Source organism: Daldinia childiae, assembly GCF_008694065.1.
Source record: "Daldinia childiae strain JS-1345 chromosome Unknown Scaffold2, whole genome shotgun sequence".
NCBI lineage: Eukaryota > Fungi > Ascomycota > Sordariomycetes > Xylariales > Hypoxylaceae > Daldinia > Daldinia childiae.
Genome location: NW_022984643.1, coordinates 4,008,875 through 4,027,077, shown reverse-complemented (window position 1 = coordinate 4,027,077; position 18,203 = coordinate 4,008,875). Strand labels below are relative to the sequence as shown.

The window sequence follows — 18,203 nt, the reverse complement described above, 5'->3', positions numbered from 1 at the left end:
GGATCATCGAAGTAAGGGTATTGAACTGGTTACCTCTGATGGCAGATGTACTCTATTGAGATTACATACTATTAAAAATTGCCATTTACTACCATCTCAGATAGCGGGGTTTCCTTTCGACAGCCAGCGGGCCAACAGCCAGCAGCCAGCAGGCTGATTCGAGTCATCGTCAACAGTGATTTAGTGACGTTTTCTTACACTCACCCATACATACCTAATTAGCGAAATGGCGCTCTTGACACTCGGCACCCAAGCAACCAAGGAAATAATAATCTTTCTCACCACGTTAACGGCCCGGGAGCAGTTGCATACACTAATGTTTTTTTGTCTGCGTTGTTGGTAGCGCTACTCCAATTTTCCAACTTATTTTGCCTACTTTGTTTGTCTCTTCCTTCACTCCTTCACTACAATCCTACTCATTCAAGCACATTCAAGCACATTCGCTCACTACCTAGAGCCATCGCCGACATAGTTATTTTGTCCATTAAGTACGTATGTGGCTGCGGGCGTATGCGCGAAATATCCTACCCCGAGTTGGAACAAACTTTCTTTTTGATTAACTATTTCTTTTAATATTCGTGTTCTTGGTGTTCCGCACGGACGAGTCTTATATCTTGTCTACCAATTCCAACCTTGACAGAGGTACACACTGTATTTGCATATACTCAAATGCCCCTCAAAAAGGTTACCTGAATTACCAGAGCAATACCAGAGCAAGACCAGAGCAAGACCATCGGCAGTCTATCAGCATTCAGCATTCACCTCGAGGTACTATCTCGACATTACAGTACCAAGTCGCAAACATCTTACAGACTTACAGTACTTATACACATTTGTCTGATCTGACCTTGGCCAAACTTTCCATTCTAAGTAAGTAAACTGTTTTCTTCTACCTGAGCGCAGGTAAAGTACATATATAAGTACATACACCTCAGCCCTGTGTGCTTAAACGTTTTAATAAGTTTATACTATTTTTTCCCCATCCCCATCACCCCCCTTTCTTCCTTTCCTCCTTCCCTCTTCTTCATTTCTCCGATATTTAAGACATGTGCCCAATGTTGATTATTACTTCTCTATTTGGCAACTGCCTACCTTCTACACTTACCCCCTTGAAACTTCCTCGGGCTTGTTCTTTCCCTTTGTCTTTACATTTTTACATTTTTACATCATAAGCGCTATGAATTTCCGCCTTGTTACTCAAGCACTAATCCGTATGGGCCAAAGGTTATCTAAGGCCGTATTTGCCGGCCGCTTAAGGGCTCGGATTTGTCGTCGCAAGTCCAAGCGACTTGGGGTCGGCCATAATCCCGTCTTCCCTGTGTCGCAAACCTGTTCCAACGCCAAAATGGCAGAACAACGGGTTGTCATCATAGTAGATGACGACATAGACGACGAGGTACATGGCCAAGATATGCTGCAAGACGTGGTGGAGATCGATGATGACGATTCCCTTGGGTCTATCGAAGATTTCGAAGATGACCAAGATATTGAAGACCTCGAAAATCTCATAGATCCTCGTCCTAACCTTGAAGCATCGTTAGCAGAGCAGAACACCTGCAAAGACCGTGTCAAATCTGTGTTCCCTGATATTTGCCTCACATATCTGGATCAAATTGTCGCTGAAAATAAGTACAATTCGGATTTTACCATTAGCGCTATTCTTGATCGACAGGAGAAAGGCGAAAAATATCCGGTTCAGTCCCGTGATCTGAAGCGCAAGCGAGCGGAGGACGACAATAGAGATGTTGAGGACGAGGCTAACGATGAGGAGGAAAATGCTATAAAGGCTGAAAATGCTGTCATAGAAGCGACCAGAAAGAAGCTGGAGCAGGTTGACTACCGTGGAATTACTGTTAAGGAATCATGCTATGCAAATATGGCAAAGGATTTTTTAGCTTCTGAGGTGCGTCTAAAAAATCACTTCCCTCGTTCTTTTCGAGACATCTTAACCGTCTCTTTTTATGCTACAGAAGCTAACAATAGTCATAGTATGTCGAAATTTTCTACCAATATGCTCTTATCACGGGTAAATTTTAGTTCTAGGCCTAAGACTAACATATCCCAGCTTCCCAAAAGTCCCGATGCCAATGATCAAGAACCTATTACGCGCCAATGGGGGATCTATCTTTGAGACATATACAAAGATTGATGAGGCCATCCGCAACTGGGATAACGCAAAACCTCCTTGGACGGAAAAACGACGGGCATCAAGAAAAATAGTACCGTTCTTACCAGTTCGTATCGAGAATCTTGACATGAGCAACTATAACGAAGCGCAGAAAGCAGCAATCGACGAACTACGTGCCGCCAGGGATTTGAAAGCCATTAAGGACGCAGAAGTTGTTCGCAAAGCGGAAGAAGAGAAGAATTTTGCCCATGCAAAGTCGATCGGCGAGGTAGTTGAGTGCGGTTGTTGTTTTGACGAATTCCCTCTCAACCGAATGATCCATTGCGATAGCGAAGACGTTCATTGGTTTTGTCGGAATTGCATGAGATCGCAGGTGGAGACAAACATTGGCCTGTCTAAATATGAAATATCGTGTATGTCCATGGACGGATGCGAGGCAGGTTTCTCCGTAGACCAGAAAAGGCAATTTCTCAACAAGAAGCTCCGTGTCGCTTTGGAGCGGCTTGAGCAGGAAGCTGTGTTGCGTATGGCTGGCATCGAGAATCTCGAGACTTGCCCATTCTGTCCATATGCAGCAGAATACCCCCCTGTTGAGGTCGACAAGGAGTTTACCTGCGTCAATCCGGGTTGCGAAAAGGTCAGCTGTCGCCTATGCCGTAAAGAAACACATATCCCAAAGACATGCGCTGAAGCCGCCAATGACCATGGTATCGACGCTCGACACGTCCTTGAGGAGGCGATGAGCGCAGCATTAATCCGGAATTGCAATAACTGTAAAAGACCCCTTGTTTCCGAGAAGTTTTATACATTCAACTGACACCTCAACTATAGGCAAAAATCCTTATTTGAAGATAAACGGCTGCAACAAGATTTGTTGTACCAAATGCCGTACAATGCAGTGTTATGTTTGTCGTCAGACTATTAAAGACTATCGACATTTCGATGATTCTTCAAGAGGCGGAAAAAATGGACAGTGCCCGCTATTCGATAAGACCGAGGAGCGTCACCAACAAGAGGTGCAGCAAGCGGAAGAGAAAGCTCGCCAGAGAATGTTGGAGGATAATACTAATATCGTAAGTCCTTTCTTCTACCCCATTACTTCTTCGGTTTATAGTTTACTCCTAATTGTTGGCCCGTTACGACCCGTTTCAACTTCAATCTGTTGGTCCAAGTTTATGTCTAATATTCGTGCTATGCAGACCGAGGACGCGTTAAAGATCAATATCTCAGAAGAAGTTCTTCGAGATGATCAAAAGCGTAGAAAGGGTAATTTGGGACAAGGCGCTCCAGGTATCCCTGCGGCGGAGTTTCTTAATAATATGAACAATCGCATCGACCAACTCCAGCGTCTTGCGCGTGAGCGTCAAGCGGCCCATCCCCTCATCCAACCTCCCGCTCAACCCGTAGCCGTGGCTGGCGGTCCCCAAGCTGTTGGTCCCCAGGCTGTTGGTCAAGATGCGGTTGGTAGGGGTCCACCCTTGTTACCCCCGATGCAATTACCAGCGCAGTTTCGAGTACTGTATCAGGAAGAGTTTAACCGGCAGTTAGCAGTGCTTAGAGGTAGAGTGCCACCTGTGCCACCTGCACCTGGTGCCGTATTGCCACCTCTAATGCAGCCTCCTCAAATCGGCAGACCCGTCCCTCGAGGCGCTCCTCCGGTTCTCAACCGAGGCGTACCCCAATATCAACCTATGTACCAACCGGCATATCAGCCACCATATCAACCAATACCTCAAGCATTGCAGCAACGCGCGCTCGACATGCTACCCCAAGAGCCTCCTGCAGAGCCTCCTGCTCGAATCTACGGACCACCGGGTCCGTTTCACGTTAGGCAGAATCAAAATCACCTCCATCGTCGCGGATAGTTATAACTACCGTCTTCCCACACATTGTTCTATAACACGTCTCGTCCTTTACAAGCCCCGCTCGTGAAAGGACGTCCAAGTACCAAAATTGCATTTTCCGAGGGGAGGGGGGTTTTGTTTTTCTCGGAGTCGGTACGCCGCCCGACATCTGGTTGCTTTAGCTTTTGCCCTTTGTTTCAGGTACCCATTCGATACATCGTTCAAGGGGAGGTCGCCGAATTTTGTGCATATGGACCTTGTTTACCTTTACGGTCTAGGGATTTTGCAAGCACTTCCGCCTTTAGGAGTTTTGCCGGCTTGGCGTCGAGGAAGGTATACATCATTGCAGCATACGAATTGGACGTTAAAGGAGGAGATTTGAGGAGGTGTGTGTGTTTGTGTTGTGTATGTGTGTGTATTTTAATATGGTCTCTACCAAAGAGCCGTCTTCTTTCTTCTATTCAACATTACTGAGCAGACGGCCGAGGTTATAGCAGGGCACGGGTGCCTATATCCCAACATGGCCGACAGGTTTCGTTATAGGGAGCTGACGATTGAGAAGCTAACCTAGTCTATCCACACCCGGGTTGACTGGAAAAGCAACTCTAACCATCCCCTATTAATGATATCCTTGTCCCAAGTCTGCTCGGAGCAAGTTTCTATAGATACCCCAGATGGCTATTGCCGATACTTAATGAACTCATTCTAAGCTAACCTCTCTGCATGCTCCTCTTCGCTCTAATTGTGATGTTCTGTTTCTTCGTTCTTTAGTCTCTACTCCCGTCTCGCCTGGCTTCGTGTCGTATTTCTCAACACCAGCAGTACTTCTCATTCGCAACCCACTCGATATTGCGGACATCCTCGTCTCCGTACCACATCATGCTCGGTATGCTATCCTCATCCCTTTCGACCCAACGATGCCGTAATCCACTAGTATCGATCAATTTCTTGATAATCGGTGACGGATTCCATAGATCGACTTTTCCCAGGTGCCAGCGGGAAGCCTCTCGCAGCGCAGCTTGCATCACAGCCGCAAACGCCTCCCGTATATCCTCGCTCGGATTCTCGTTTTCCGCTTCGGGGGATTCAGGCTCAATGACTAGCCGCAGTATGTACAGCGTGTTTTTATCGACGTTATCAGCCGGCGCGCCGCTGCTGCCGCCGCCGCCGCCGTAGTAGTTCCGCGACCAGACGGCCCAGACGCGACGGCCTTCGGGACCGGCTAGGGCGCCTCTGGTGAAGGTTTCTTGCGGTGGGGATGGGTTTGATTTGAAGAGGATGGAGGCGATGAAGTCGTCTCTGTAGAGATGCCACCGTAGGGTGTCGTGGTCGGGGGCGAAAGCTACGCTTGTGCGGTTTGTTTTTTGCGCTGTGCGTAGGAGCTTTTCTTTTAAGAGCTGCTCGTCTCGCTGGCAGAGGGGCTCTAGGTTGTCGTATGTTATAGGCGAGACTTTGTCCTTCCCGCTTTCTTCAGTCTGGTTGGTGGATACTGGGAATTCGACGTGCAGACTGGGAAACGCGGCCCAGCCCTTTTTCGCATAGTACGCCTTGCCAATGTCCGACCAAAGAGCTGAGCCCACGACGTCACGGTCGTGAGATTGCCATTTCCTCAGCGCAGGGCCTAGCTCGTTGAGCATGCGCGCTGCGTACCGGTTCCCGCGGAACTCGGGATACGTAAAGACGGATCCGATACCGTGGCATACGCCATCGTGTACTGTGTTATCGCTTGGAGAAGCAATTAACACACGTTTTCTAATAGACTCGCAAGATGCGAGAACCGGCCTGTTCCCCCCGCTATCTGCCGACCAAGACGAGTCTGTGAGAATCCAATGTGTCATACCGCCGTCGCGTGTTAAGGGAATAGTAGTGAGGTACGGCTCTCGCTTCAGGTACTCCTCGAGAGTCAGAGCACCACCCCATTCTCTATGGTTAAGAGTCCAGGTTCGGTGTTTTTCGGTATCAGTTGGATGAGCGAGGACTAACGAGGGAGCGGTAGCCTCAGGGAAGACATGAGCGTCTTGAGAAGCAGAGCCCATATTGTCGACTACTATTTGTATAAGAAGTACCTAGCAGTACGGGATAAAACACCTAGGTATGTAGGTAACTAAGCCTTTCGTCACGGAGACTGTAAGCGTTATAAACTTCCGGGATCGAAGCGTATTTATTGGATATACGTGGTAAAGATAATCGGTATAGCTTAAGGAATGACGTTTCCTGCAAGACTTAGCAACACTCAGATGGTTAAAGAAAAGCTTAAATGGGGGTTAGAAACATGCCAACGCCAAACTACTGAGCAAGAACAAAGAGAACCTAAAAAAATATAACTACGAAAACGTGGTAAGGTGCCACCTGCAATATATATATATATACCCGCTGTATATACATTAGGTAGGTAATCTTGACGTATGAACCCTACGGATAGAGCTCCCAAGATGAAACCCGATGACCAGTCGACATGCATGTATCACCACGCAGGAGGACTAGTCCATTATCTTGAACCACGGTTATAAGAAAATGGGGTCATAATAGCCTAGCACTACATAGGCCAAGACTCCATAGATTTTATGTAACAAAATGTAGAAATTTGAGAAAGCCGGTGAATCTACCGGTCTTCTTGGTTGACTTGAGCCGCTCCGGCTCTTAATCTCGGACCGGGGTTCGGCGGACCACTTGATCAAAAACGGTAATAATTAGATATCGGATCATGCCTATCTTTTTCACCGTCTTGAGAAGGTAATAGTAAATTGGTTTTAATAGAAGAAATAAATGAAATACATACCTTTTATAAGAAGGTCCACGACAATCGGTGAAACTAAATTGGCAAGTCTACAATTACCTCTACAAAAGGCGGACTATACATGATAAGCTGAGCGGGATGGGGCTTAAGGCAGGTGGGTCTCGGTTATATCGTGAACATTGTGGGGCATCATGCCGATGCAACCCGCCTCGAATTTATCGAATTTAGGTGTATAGGTGGGACTTATAGGTCGACTTACATACAAATGAGCTCTGCTGACCTTGGTTACTACATATTATACTCCATCATCACACTGCATGGTGCACGTACTGGAATGCCACTGGACGCTAATGTAAGTGGACGAGTTGATTGCCTCGGATCCGGAATTTGGTTTGTAGAATTAAACTTGTGTCTTAAACCGTCTTCCTATTAGGAACGCCTCGCGCCCACCATGTTTTCTTTTATTTTCTATCAGTGTCCATGGCCATCATCCGGCTCTCCCCTCTCTTCCGGATCCAGTTTGATCAGGGTATCGATTCTCATTATGCTGATACACGCCTCCACCGCACTCTTTAGCTGTCGAACCTTGCTCATACTGGGTTCTAATACGCCAGCCTTGATCTCGTCGACTACCTTTCCCTTCATCAGATCTAAACCGTAGTTCTTGTAGTTCTTCTTTTTCGCGATCGTCTTTTCATCCTCGTTGGCTTCTCCATCTTGTGTCCTCTGCGATAGAGCGTGCCGAGACCGTAATTGCGCTACTAATTCGCTTGCGTCCTTGGCGGCGTTGACAGCTAAGGTCTTGGGAATAACGAGAAGCGATTGCGCGAACTCTCCAATGGCCAGCTGCTCTCTTGAGCCGACTGTGCCTGCGAACTCTTCTAGGTAGATGTGCAGTGCGGTTTCTACCGCTCCACCACCGGGCACGATGCTGCCACTCTCTAAAGTTCGCTTAACCGCACATAGCGAATCGTGAACAGATCGCTCCATCTCGTCAAGTGTGAAGTCATTTGGCCCTCGAAGGAGAATAGAGGCTGACGAGTGCGTTTTGGTTCCCTTAACCATGATACACTCATCGTCTGAAATACGTTCTTGAACAACTTCTTCGGCGTGGCCCAAGTACGAAGGTTCAAAACGCTCATCACCGTTCAGATCAGAAAGTGTGCTCAATAGGGTCGCGCCGGTAGCCTTTGCAATTCGTCGTAGGTCTTCCTTCTTGCATCGTCTCACGGCCATAGCGCCACGCTCGATGAAGAGCTTCAAGCACATATCGTCAATACCCTTGGTCGTTAGAATAACATTTGCTCCAGCCTTGAGTATCATCTCTACTCTCTCGATAACCATTCCTGATTCTCGTGCGCGGATCTGTTCGAGCTGTTGAGGGTCATCGACAGTGATTTGTACACCCAACTTCATCCTCTCCTTTTGCAGATTCATATCAAGTACTGCAATCTTAGCATCCTGTACCCGCGTAGTCATTGCCTGCGACGCAACGGTGCAGTTTAGAGCATATCCCTTGACTAAAACAGATTCTAAAACGCCCTTGCCATGTGCTTTCAGGATGTTGACTGCCTTGACGGGATATTTCACCTCGCTACGGTTATTTGTTGTCTTAACTGCTTGGAGAGCATCAACAACCATGTTGGCAAAGAAGTCAGAGTCGGCGCCAATAATCTTGCTGGACATTGACGTCTTAGCGATGCTGATTAGCGATTCGCGGCCGAGATTTTCCACTTTAGTGCTGACATTCTCATTCATGTATTTGATAGCCTCTCTCAAAGCAAGTCTGTAGCCTGTGATGATAGTAGTCGGGTGTATTCGGTTCTTCACAAGCTCGTTTGCTCGACGTAGGAGTTCGGCGGCGATAAGCACTACCGAAGTTGTACCATCACCAACTTCTTTATCTTGCTGGTGCGCTAAGTCGACGAGGATCTTTCCAGCGGGGTGCTCGACATCTAGTAAGCTTAGGATTGTCGCGCCGTCGTTGGTTACTGTAACATCCTATAATATATATAGTCAGTTATGAAGTATCTACATTTATGACTATAGTTTACATACTCCAATATCATCCACCATCATCTTATCTAGACCGCTAGGTCCAAAAGAGCTCTTGACAACGTTCGCTATAGATTGAGTAGCAAGAACTATATGACTTGGTTAGCTTTGTATACCAATATTAATAACAACTTTAAGGAATAGGGAGCTACTTACCATTCTGATCCCTAATATCTGCACCGGATATCTTCTGACCACCGAGGAACAGAGTCCCATTTGAGGGCTGCTCAAACATGGAAGCCATATTTTAAAGGAAGCTTATTATAATTTGTTATAAATAACAGAAAACTTCCAGCGTAGTTGGGAAAAGAGGGGAATTTGATATAATCGAAGCTGCCAGGCTGCTTCGATATTTTGTTAGGTGAAGCTTAGGTCCTTAGCATCCACCTGAACTTGGAACTTTTTTGCGGAAGTAATGGTTATTCCTAGTCCGATAATAAACGCACGGTCCTATTTTCCCTTATCAGTCAGTCAGCCCCTCAGGCCCCTCAGGCCCCTCCAAAGATTTTGGACCCCTCGGACCCCTCTATTTTCTATTGGGAGAGGGAAATCGCGGGGCACTATTGAAATTTCCAGTTCGCGTTATTACTACCAATATTACTACCAACATAGTACGAGGTACACTGTTTTATTTTTATCCAGGTGGCACCTTCATATCTACCAGGTATATCTCTCCGGTGTGACTCAAATATCCGCCGCTCTTAAACTTATCACAATAATTTTATTTTGTGATACTAACTTTATCCTCTTTTGCAATTTTAATTATTTCAAGAGAACCTTATCGCCGTATCACCGAATAGGAAACTAGGAGACGATAAACATGGAGGAGAATAAGCCAGTCGAACAATCCAAGAGCGCCCTTAAAAAGGCCGAAAAGGAGGCTAAGAAAGCTGCCGAGAAAGCTGCAAAGGCAGCAAAGCAAGCCACTCTTCCTGTTGTCGGCTCGGGTGGAAAGAAGGTAGACGATATCATTGGAATTACTACCTCCAAGGCGGACAACTTCGCGCAATGGTATCAAGAGGTCGTGCTCAAGGCCGAGATGGTCGAGTACTATACCGAAATTTCGGGTTTCTACATTATGCGTCCTGCAACTATGTATATCTGGAACGTCATCCGCAAATGGTTTACGGAGAACATCGAGGCTTTAGGCGTTGACGAGACCAACTTCCCCATGTTCTTATCCCAGAAGTCGCTAGAGAAGGAGAAGAGCCATGTCGAAGGTTTCGCTCCTGAACTCGCATGGGTAACAAAAGCGTGAGTCAGAATATTATCATCACGGGCATGGTCTATGTCGGGTAGCAGCTAATTCTAGGTCGTCACAGTGGTGATAAGAACCTCGAGGTTCCAGTCGCAGTTCGCCCTACCTCCGAAGCAGTCATGTACCCTTATTACGCAAAGTGGATTCGTAGCCACAGAGATCTTCCTTTTAGATTGAACCAATGGAACTCGGTCGTGCGATGGGAAGCAAAGCAAACTACCCCTTTCCTAAGAGCGCGAGAGTTTTTGTGGCAAGAGGGCCACACCGCGCACTTAACCGAGGAGCTTGCCGGCGAGGAAGTCTTACAGATCCTAGAGCTCTATGCTTCTATATATGAACAACTCTTGGCAGTCCCTGTTGTGCGAGGCCGAAAGACGGAAAATGAGAAATTCGCCGGTGGGTACTACACGACTACAGTAGAGGGTTATATCCCTTCCAACGGACGAGGTATTCAGGGCGCCACATCGCATTGTCTTGGTCAAAACTTTAGCAAGATGTTTGACATCACCGTCGAAGATCCGAACGAGAAGGGAAAGCACATCAACGTTTGGCAGAACTCATGGGGTCTATCAACGCGAGTTATTGGCGTGATGGTCATGATACACGGTGACGACAAAGGCCTAGTCCTCCCTCCACGAATTGCCAAGATCCAGACAGTTCTGATCCCTGTCGGTATCACCAAGAGCATTTCCCCTGAGGACAAGGCCAAGCACAGCGATAAACTCGCCGAAATCAAGCAGACCCTCAAGACGGCAGGTGTACGCGTTGAGATCGATACGAGAGAAGGATACACCCCGGCTTGGAAGTTTAACGACTGGGAACTAAAGGGTGTGCCTCTCCGTCTAGAATTCGGACCAAAGGATGCGGCCAAGGAGGTTGTCAGCTTCGCTCGCCGAGATACCGGTGAAAAAGGTACCATTCCTCTTACCGAGCTTGCTACGAAGGTCCCAGAACTCCTTGAAACCATCCAGAGCGATATGTACAACAAGGCAGAGAAGGCTTACAGAGAGCACCGTGTTATCGTCAAGAAGTGGGATGACGTTCTCCCTGCTCTAGATGCCAAGAACGTGGTGATCATCCCCTTCTGTCTCGATGGCAAATGCGAGGACAAAATTAAGGAACTTACGACCGGCCGCACTGATGAAGACCCTAACACCCCAGAAGCACAGAAGGCCCCATCGATGGGGATGAAGAGCTTGTGCATTCCTTTCGAACAGCCAGAAGGCTTAGTCCATGGGGAGACCAAGTGTTTGAACCCAGAGTGCGAACGGCTGGCTGAGAAGTTTGTCATGTTTGGACGAAGCTACTAAGCAATCAATTGCGAAAGAAATCCTTATATCTCACGACGGAGATTTATGCGGAGTCGGTTAGGTGGGCGGGGTTAAGATATCACATGTAGCAGCGACATGAGCTGTCAAGTTACAAAGTATGGTAGTTCTGCTTTAGGAATCATAAAATGTTATTGGTCGGACATGTACAGCTTGGCGCCATTCCGTTTAATCGAGCGTAATATGTATGTCCTCTAAAAAAGTAAGAAAAAAGAATCGGAGTTCCAGATTATTGGATGTGACTGAGTTCCTAGACTTCCGATCTAAGCCATTATCACATCTCATCTAAATCGTGTATCGGCAACTGCCGCTAGACCCTCATGGTATACCTAAGCTATAATCTCAACTACGAGCGAGTATGTATAATACAACTTGTAAGGTTGAATCTATACAGGCGACCGAGATTTCGGTTATTCTCTACATCATCAGGTAGTAATATATTGACGCCTAAACGACCATGACGAGATGTAAAATTAGCACTTGCTAAAGAATATCACATCTCACATGAATATATCCATTGCCAGGGTAAGTATATAGGGTTAGCACAAAGTGATAACTCCCGAGGTTACACAAAGAGTCACTGAAACCCCTTTTAAAGTCCAATTGGCCTGGTAAGCTTTACACCACTCCACAAAGTGGCTGATACTAAACTTTTCATCAATATCTGATTGGTCATGTTTTTAGAGAACTCGGTAGGCTTGTTTATCGAGAGTTAAGCTAGGTTAGGTAATTACACTGATGTTAAGATATTAATAGGAATCTCATTTCATTTGTCCACAACGAGTCATACACGGTAGTTAGTCTTTATTGGGATAGTAGGCATCCTATTAAATACGCCACCTACGACACAATTGTGTATGGCCGGCGAGACGGGCGATGGTATAAGAAGACATCGTGTCCGACGAGGAGGTTGGGTACAACATTACTAGTGTCTCTACTGCCATACACACAGTTAGTTACCCAAGAAATAAACGTCTATCTATATCGCCTTTAATATGCCGAGTCTTATGAATATACCAGCTGTGAATACAACAGCCGACTCCTTTTCACTTGCCGGCAAGACTGCTATCGTTACCGGTAGCGGCCGTAAGAACGGTATTGGAGCAGCAACAGCAAGGGCATTAGCCCGTAACGGCGCTTCCGTGGCTATCCATTACGTCTCCGAGAGCTCGGCTCAGGGGGCGTACGAGATAGCCCAGTCGATCCGGGAAGAGTACGGGGTCGACGTAGCATGTGTACAAGGAGACATATCCACGCCAAAAGGGTCCCGGGGAATCGTTGCCGGGACACTAGGACAACTCAAGGTGAACCATATTGACATCCTTGGTATGAAGTCTCGCGTAACGTAACTATAATATCCCCTACTAGATTGTCTGCTGCACGACAAATAGTCTCCCACTAGAAATACAGGATGAAAAATATTAGTATTAATGTTAATATGATATACTCCCTAGTCAACAACGCAGGCTACGCCGTATCCCAACTCCTGCGAGAAACCGACTTCGAGCTATGCCAGCGCACCTTCGCCACCAACGTATACGGCCAGCTATTCATGACCCAAGCGGTCGTCGACCAGGGCCGCATGCCGCCAGGCGGCCGCATCATCAACATCGGGAGCATAGCGTCGAAGACGCACCCGCCGCAAGTCGGGCTGTACGCGGCTTCGAAAGCGGCGCAGGACAGCCTGACTACGTCGTGGGCTGGCGAGGTAAGGGATCCTTTATCCCAATTTCCCAACATACATACCTCTTACGTACCGTACCTGGCTAGGTAGTTTTAGTTCCCGGATAAAAGACGATGTTGACCATGAACCTATCTATCTATAGCTCGGCCGCACCCACGGCATCACGGTGAACACGGTGGCCCCGGGCCCCGTCATAACCGACATGGCTAAGGACTCGCCCGAAATCATCGAGCCGATGGTTCTGCTGCAGCGGGGCGCGGAACGCCGCGGTATGCCGGGGGATATTGCCGATGTGGTGCTGCTGCTTGCGTCGGAGAGGAGTCGGTGGGTGACGGGGCAGTTTATCGCTGCTGATGCCGGGATCACGGGGAGTAGGTGAGGGTTAACTTGCGTGGTATTATATCAAGGAGGAAAGTCTTTGTGGTTTAAGCCGGGCTAGATATAGATCCTAAGAGCGATGGTAGGAAAAGCGAAAAGGGGGGTATTCTGTCTAGGTAGGTACCTAATATATTTAATATCAGCTGAATAGGGGTATTCTCATTTCTCGCATGAACTATTTCATCATCCCTCCTAGAAACCCAAAGGCACAACATCCCCCAGCCCTCGCAACATACTAGCTTCCAAATACCCATCGATCTCACGACACAGCAAATCCGACTTCCCCGCATCAACCGCATCCACCCAGATGATCCCCCGCGCAACATCAACAGCCTGGCCACCCGTCCGCAAGCCCATCGCCTCCATAATGCCCACGATCGTCAAGACATGCCAGGCCCGACTCGGACTCTCCTCCTGCATCGCGCTGGTGATATGGGCCCAGAGATTCAGCTCGGGCACCACGCCCCAGTCCACGAGCGGCAGCTGCGATATCTGCGTGAACGCGTCGAGATGTCTGGCCATTTCGAAGGCGCCCGCGCCCATCCTCACCTTGACCGCGGCGAGTAATACTAGCGCGGCGCGCCGGAAGGCCTCGCGCGCCGCGGTCGCCGAGTACGTCGGGTCGGCGGTGTCGGCGGGCAGGGCGCGGCCTTCCAGCGACAGGATCTCGTGGAAGGCGGGGCCCAGCAGCCGCGCGATGGTCACGTCGTCGGTCCAGAACTCGTCGCTTGCGGGCCGTCGGTTGATGTAGCTGGCAACGGCGGCGGTGGCCTTCATGGCGCTCATGATGTCGCCTAGGGCGGGGCAGTCCGCGTCCCAGGAGTCGAGCAGCTGGTCCAGGTATTGGGAGTCGTTGCCCGTGTCGATTTCGCGGATGGAGCCTTGGGGGAGGCTGAAGCGAGGCTTGATGTTGCAGTATGTCGCTCCGATTAGATCGAGCCTGTGTTAGGTTAGGAGGTAGGTAGACTCTGCGAGGATATTTGGGTGTAGAGGACTTACCAGGATATCATAAATCGCAAGAAGGGACTGCTTAGAGTGTCCAAACCACCTTTCTTATTGATGATGCGCTGCAGGCCTTCCATGTGAATACGAAAGCGGTCGAAGTTACCTATTGTGGCCTAGAATCTCTCTCTTAGTACCTATGGCAAGTATCTAACACCGTGGTATAAATATAAATAAATAGCACGTACGTCGTGGCATATAAATCCAGTAATAGCAATTATAAGCCCCTCTTTGTCTTTTTCGTTAGGATCCGCAAGCCTCTTGGTAATGGAGGCAAGCGACAGCGTATACCACTTCATAGCCTCGACGCTGCAGCTATATTCCGCTGTAGAGCCCGGTGGTAGCTGACTAGCAGTACGATAGGAGGCGGCATTTGCGAGAGTGATATGCCAGGCGGCGGTATCCGATAGTCCCATTGTCAGCCATGTGAATCGAAATGGTCTATAGTGAGATCTTGCTTCGTCGACAACTGGTATCATTAGACTTGAAGATCTCCGTGGCTTTTTTATGGATTCTTTATTTACTATATCGGATCAGACCTAATCGTTCTTCATTCATATCGATTGGATACGGTAGCGTCTGCAATATACTGTCTCCCCTTGGATCTGGGAGAATTAAAGTTGTAGATGAGCTGCTTCTCTGTGGTGTATCCCCGTCCGTACCAGCGGGCAAACTACTTTCCCCGATAACTACTTCTCGTTGCGTTTTTGCCCGTGGTTTTCGACGCGCCTTGCCGATGTCTTTCATAACGTGGCGGCGGATCTTGGTAGAGTGACGTTTTACGTCACCGGGACGAGCCACGTTCACGAATTCGAATTCGGGCATGCCTGCCACGGAATGGGATGAGATATTCTCGGAATTAGTCCTAGTGTGATTTCATATAAGTTTAAGAAAAATATAGTTATATATATATAATTAAGTTAAGCTCGTCTTATAAAATAGGTAGCTGAGGTTTTAGGGTAAGATGTCAGTCAGATAATAGTAAAGGAGTCATGAGGATCAATGGATAAGATATACAAGCCAGTATTGACCAATCACCACCCCCAATTGAGGCTTTCACATTAGGCAATGATATCACCCCTAGTCCCGGGTCCCTGGTCTATATGTACATAAGTTGCAATTCGACTAGCATACGATGTCTATATGGGTCGTGGCAAATTACCGGTCCAACATTACCCCGACTGACTTGGCGGTGAAAAGGGAGCAAACGGCAAGAGGCTGAATAGCTTCGTTCTATACTACGAAATGTTTGACATTGGAAATGGACTAATCTAGTTGATACCATTGTACAAGACTTAAGATATAATTACATCAGTGTAAGTAACTCATATACACTTATATAAAAGCAAGAGATAAGTATTTCATATCATTCACTTACACATATCACATTCAAAACCCAAAATATTCATCACGAAACAGACATCACATTGAATTGAAAGCGCTTATCCTCATATATATGACCCATCATAAAACCCCTATATTCTCAAAATAGACTTCTCATTTTTATTTTCTCTCTTAAGCACCTACCGCAGCGTTAAACGCATCAGCAGCAGCCTGTCCGCTTAACGAATCCGCCGCCTCCGCGCCCTCCTGGCACTGGGCAACAGCAGCAGCCGATGCGCCACACTTGCTCTGGAGCTGGCTGCAGATGAAGTCGGTGATGACAGCGGGCTTGAGAGCGGATCCGTGGTTGAAGTCGGCGCTGTTGACCGGGGCAAACGCATCCTCGTCGCCGCGGTCCTCCTGCTGTCCGAAGGAGATAGCGGGCGAGCCGCAGGACCCGGTGTCGACGGACTGGCGGCGCTTCTTGCCGTTCTGGGCAACGCACTGCTGCTGCTGGGCGTCGCAGTCGGATACGCTGATGGTCTTGTCGCCGCCGTTAGCCGCGTTAGCGCAAGCGTTCTTTTGTACGTCGCAGGCGCGCTGGATGGCTGCGCCTAGGTTGAGGAATTCGGCGCCGTTGACGGAGAAGGGCTTGTCGGCTGTAGAGCTGATTACGGGGACGGGGGCGGAGCCGACGCTGCCGGTGAAGGCGTTGACGTTGGCACCAGTCGTAGCGGTACCTCCGTTGGTGCTGTCGTTTCCGCTGTTGTTGTTGCCGGCATCGTTGTTCGAAGCGTCATCAGCAGCACCATCATCAGCCTCGCATCCTGTATATCCACATTAGCCTTGGCTCTAATACTTCATGTTCCAAGTATCAAGCAGATTTTTACTCACCATCATCAGCGGAATCGTCAGCGGTGTTGTCGGCATTATCAGCGGAGCCATCGTCAGCCTCACATCCTATTTATTCCTATTAGTACCAGTTCTAATATTCAATGTGCCACGTAAAGTGTTACTCACCATCATCAGCGGCATCATCAGCGGCGTTGCCAGCATCGGCATTGTTGTTACCAGCGTCGGCATTGCCACCACCCGCAGCGACGGCAGCATCAATCTCATCTGCAGTAGCATCTTCAACAAGGAGGTTCTGGGTAAAGATGCAACCCTCAGCGTCGTCTGCGACGTCACAAGTGTTACCAGCACCGGTCTGATCTCCGACATCACCAGGAGCAAAAGTTCCCGATTGAAGGGCGAGCTGGGGATCAGCGCCGATAGAGGCAAGCTGGACAGCTAGGTCGAGGGTGATCTGCTTGTTTAGAGCAGCAGCGCCTGAAGAGGCGGGGTCCTGATGCTGCTGGATAGCAGCAATCTCAGGGTTCTTTGCGGTTTCGGTACACAGAACGGAGGCCAGACCGACTGAGCCAGTGTTTCTTTCGAGAGCACGGAAGATCAGCGCGTTGGTCATGCCCTCAACATCGTTGGCAGCCTTGGCGTTGGTGAAAGCCTGGTCGGCAACTCGCTGTTGGAGGCAGTCCAAGTCCTGAACCTGGCCGGCACCCTGAGCAGCAGCCTTGTTTCCAAGGAGAGCGAAGACAGGATCTTGGACCTGGTCAACGTTGTTCAAATTTAAGGCCTGGCCGACACCCGTAAGGAACTTCTCGTGGGAATGCTCCTCTGCAATTGTGTTAGTCTTGTTCTTCTCTTATATTCATTGACCAGGAGGAAACTTACGAGGAACCTCACGCCTAAACTTGGCAGATGCACCGATAGGAGTGTGGGTCTTCCTGAATATCTTGACGGCATCAGGGCGGGCAGATGCCACGCTCAAGAGAGCGAATAAAGCAGCACTAGTTTCAACCTTCATATTGTCGGATTTGGGGGTATTAACGATTGTTCGTAACTACAGAGATTCGTAAAGTCTAAAAGAGGCCCTGCCTAGTAAGAATGTTATTGCCGAAGCGTAAAGTAAAGAACGTTAGAATAAACGAAAAAAAAAGAATTAGTTCCCAGAACTAGAAAGAATGTAACAGGGTCAGAAAGCGGTGCTGTCGTTGAATGAATAACAAGAAAAGAAAAGAAGAAGAAACATCTGTATCGTATAGGATAGCTATGTCCCTATATACCTAATAGCGTAGAATATTCGAAGCCGTATCATAGACGCCAAGAATGACCCCTAGCAAAGGTAATACGCCCCTGGTGAAGCTCTAGCGTGGCATGCCGGGCGGGTTTTTCTCCTGTCGCCAAGAACCGTCCAAACTAACTGTCTCACCAGAAGAGGGTATATCGACCCTGGCCCCATAGATCTAATCGCCCCAAGATGAGATGTTGGACTGGAGTAGAAACACCATGGTCTTAATCTAGAATAGGCGGTTAGGATAGCTCGCATCGGCTCGAGTAGAAGCCGGAGGGAATGAGCTGTCTAGGGTTAGTAGGGTTAGGACGAAATGCTTTGCATATGGTATTTGC

The 18,203-nt window shown here is 48.3% G+C and overlaps 7 protein-coding genes across 7 annotated transcripts; 3 read left to right on the top strand and 4 right to left on the bottom strand.

Annotated features, from left to right (window-relative positions):
* Positions 1 to 1,345: 1,345 nt before the first annotated feature.
* GL218_01990 (uncharacterized protein) lies at positions 1,346 to 3,993 on the top strand (the record flags this gene model as incomplete). The annotated part of the gene is made up of 5 exons (XM_033578477.1): positions 1,346 to 1,903; positions 1,990 to 2,026; positions 2,077 to 2,901; positions 2,960 to 3,201; positions 3,328 to 3,993. 5 exons carry the CDS (start codon positions 1,346 to 1,348, stop codon positions 3,991 to 3,993), a joined length of 2,328 nt encoding a protein of 775 aa, XP_033438315.1.
* A 788-nt stretch (positions 3,994 to 4,781) lies between these two features.
* On the bottom strand, positions 4,782 to 6,008 carry GL218_01989 (uncharacterized protein; the record flags this gene model as incomplete). The annotated part of the gene is made up of 1 exon (XM_033578476.1): positions 4,782 to 6,008. The coding sequence occupies one exon, from the start codon at positions 6,006 to 6,008 to the stop codon at positions 4,782 to 4,784; it is 1,227 nt and encodes a 408-aa protein (XP_033439327.1).
* Positions 6,009 to 7,180: 1,172 nt separating this feature from the next.
* On the bottom strand, positions 7,181 to 9,008 carry GL218_01988 (T-complex protein 1 subunit alpha; the record flags this gene model as incomplete). Its single annotated transcript, XM_033578475.1, has 3 exons — positions 7,181 to 8,710; positions 8,768 to 8,853; positions 8,921 to 9,008. The coding sequence occupies 3 exons, from the start codon at positions 9,006 to 9,008 to the stop codon at positions 7,181 to 7,183; spliced, it is 1,704 nt and encodes a 567-aa protein (XP_033439326.1).
* Positions 9,009 to 9,584: 576 nt separating this feature from the next.
* On the top strand, positions 9,585 to 11,332 carry GL218_01987 (putative proline-tRNA ligase C19C7.06; the record flags this gene model as incomplete). Its single annotated transcript, XM_033578474.1, has 2 exons — positions 9,585 to 10,018; positions 10,087 to 11,332. The coding sequence occupies 2 exons, from the start codon at positions 9,585 to 9,587 to the stop codon at positions 11,330 to 11,332; spliced, it is 1,680 nt and encodes a 559-aa protein (XP_033439323.1).
* Positions 11,333 to 12,345: 1,013 nt separating this feature from the next.
* On the top strand, positions 12,346 to 13,413 carry GL218_01986 (uncharacterized protein; the record flags this gene model as incomplete). Its single annotated transcript, XM_033578473.1, has 3 exons — positions 12,346 to 12,676; positions 12,805 to 13,058; positions 13,177 to 13,413. 3 exons carry the CDS (start codon positions 12,346 to 12,348, stop codon positions 13,411 to 13,413), a joined length of 822 nt encoding a protein of 273 aa, XP_033439322.1.
* Positions 13,414 to 13,604: 191 nt separating this feature from the next.
* GL218_01985 (uncharacterized protein) lies at positions 13,605 to 14,830 on the bottom strand (the record flags this gene model as incomplete). Its single annotated transcript, XM_033578472.1, has 3 exons — positions 13,605 to 14,352; positions 14,412 to 14,530; positions 14,603 to 14,830. 3 exons carry the CDS (start codon positions 14,828 to 14,830, stop codon positions 13,605 to 13,607), a joined length of 1,095 nt encoding a protein of 364 aa, XP_033439325.1.
* A 1,099-nt stretch (positions 14,831 to 15,929) lies between these two features.
* Positions 15,930 to 17,601, bottom strand: GL218_01984 (uncharacterized protein; the record flags this gene model as incomplete). The annotated part of the gene is made up of 4 exons (XM_033578471.1): positions 15,930 to 16,564; positions 16,632 to 16,697; positions 16,758 to 17,411; positions 17,469 to 17,601. The coding sequence occupies 4 exons, from the start codon at positions 17,599 to 17,601 to the stop codon at positions 15,930 to 15,932; spliced, it is 1,488 nt and encodes a 495-aa protein (XP_033439324.1).
* Positions 17,602 to 18,203: the final 602 nt, after the last annotated feature.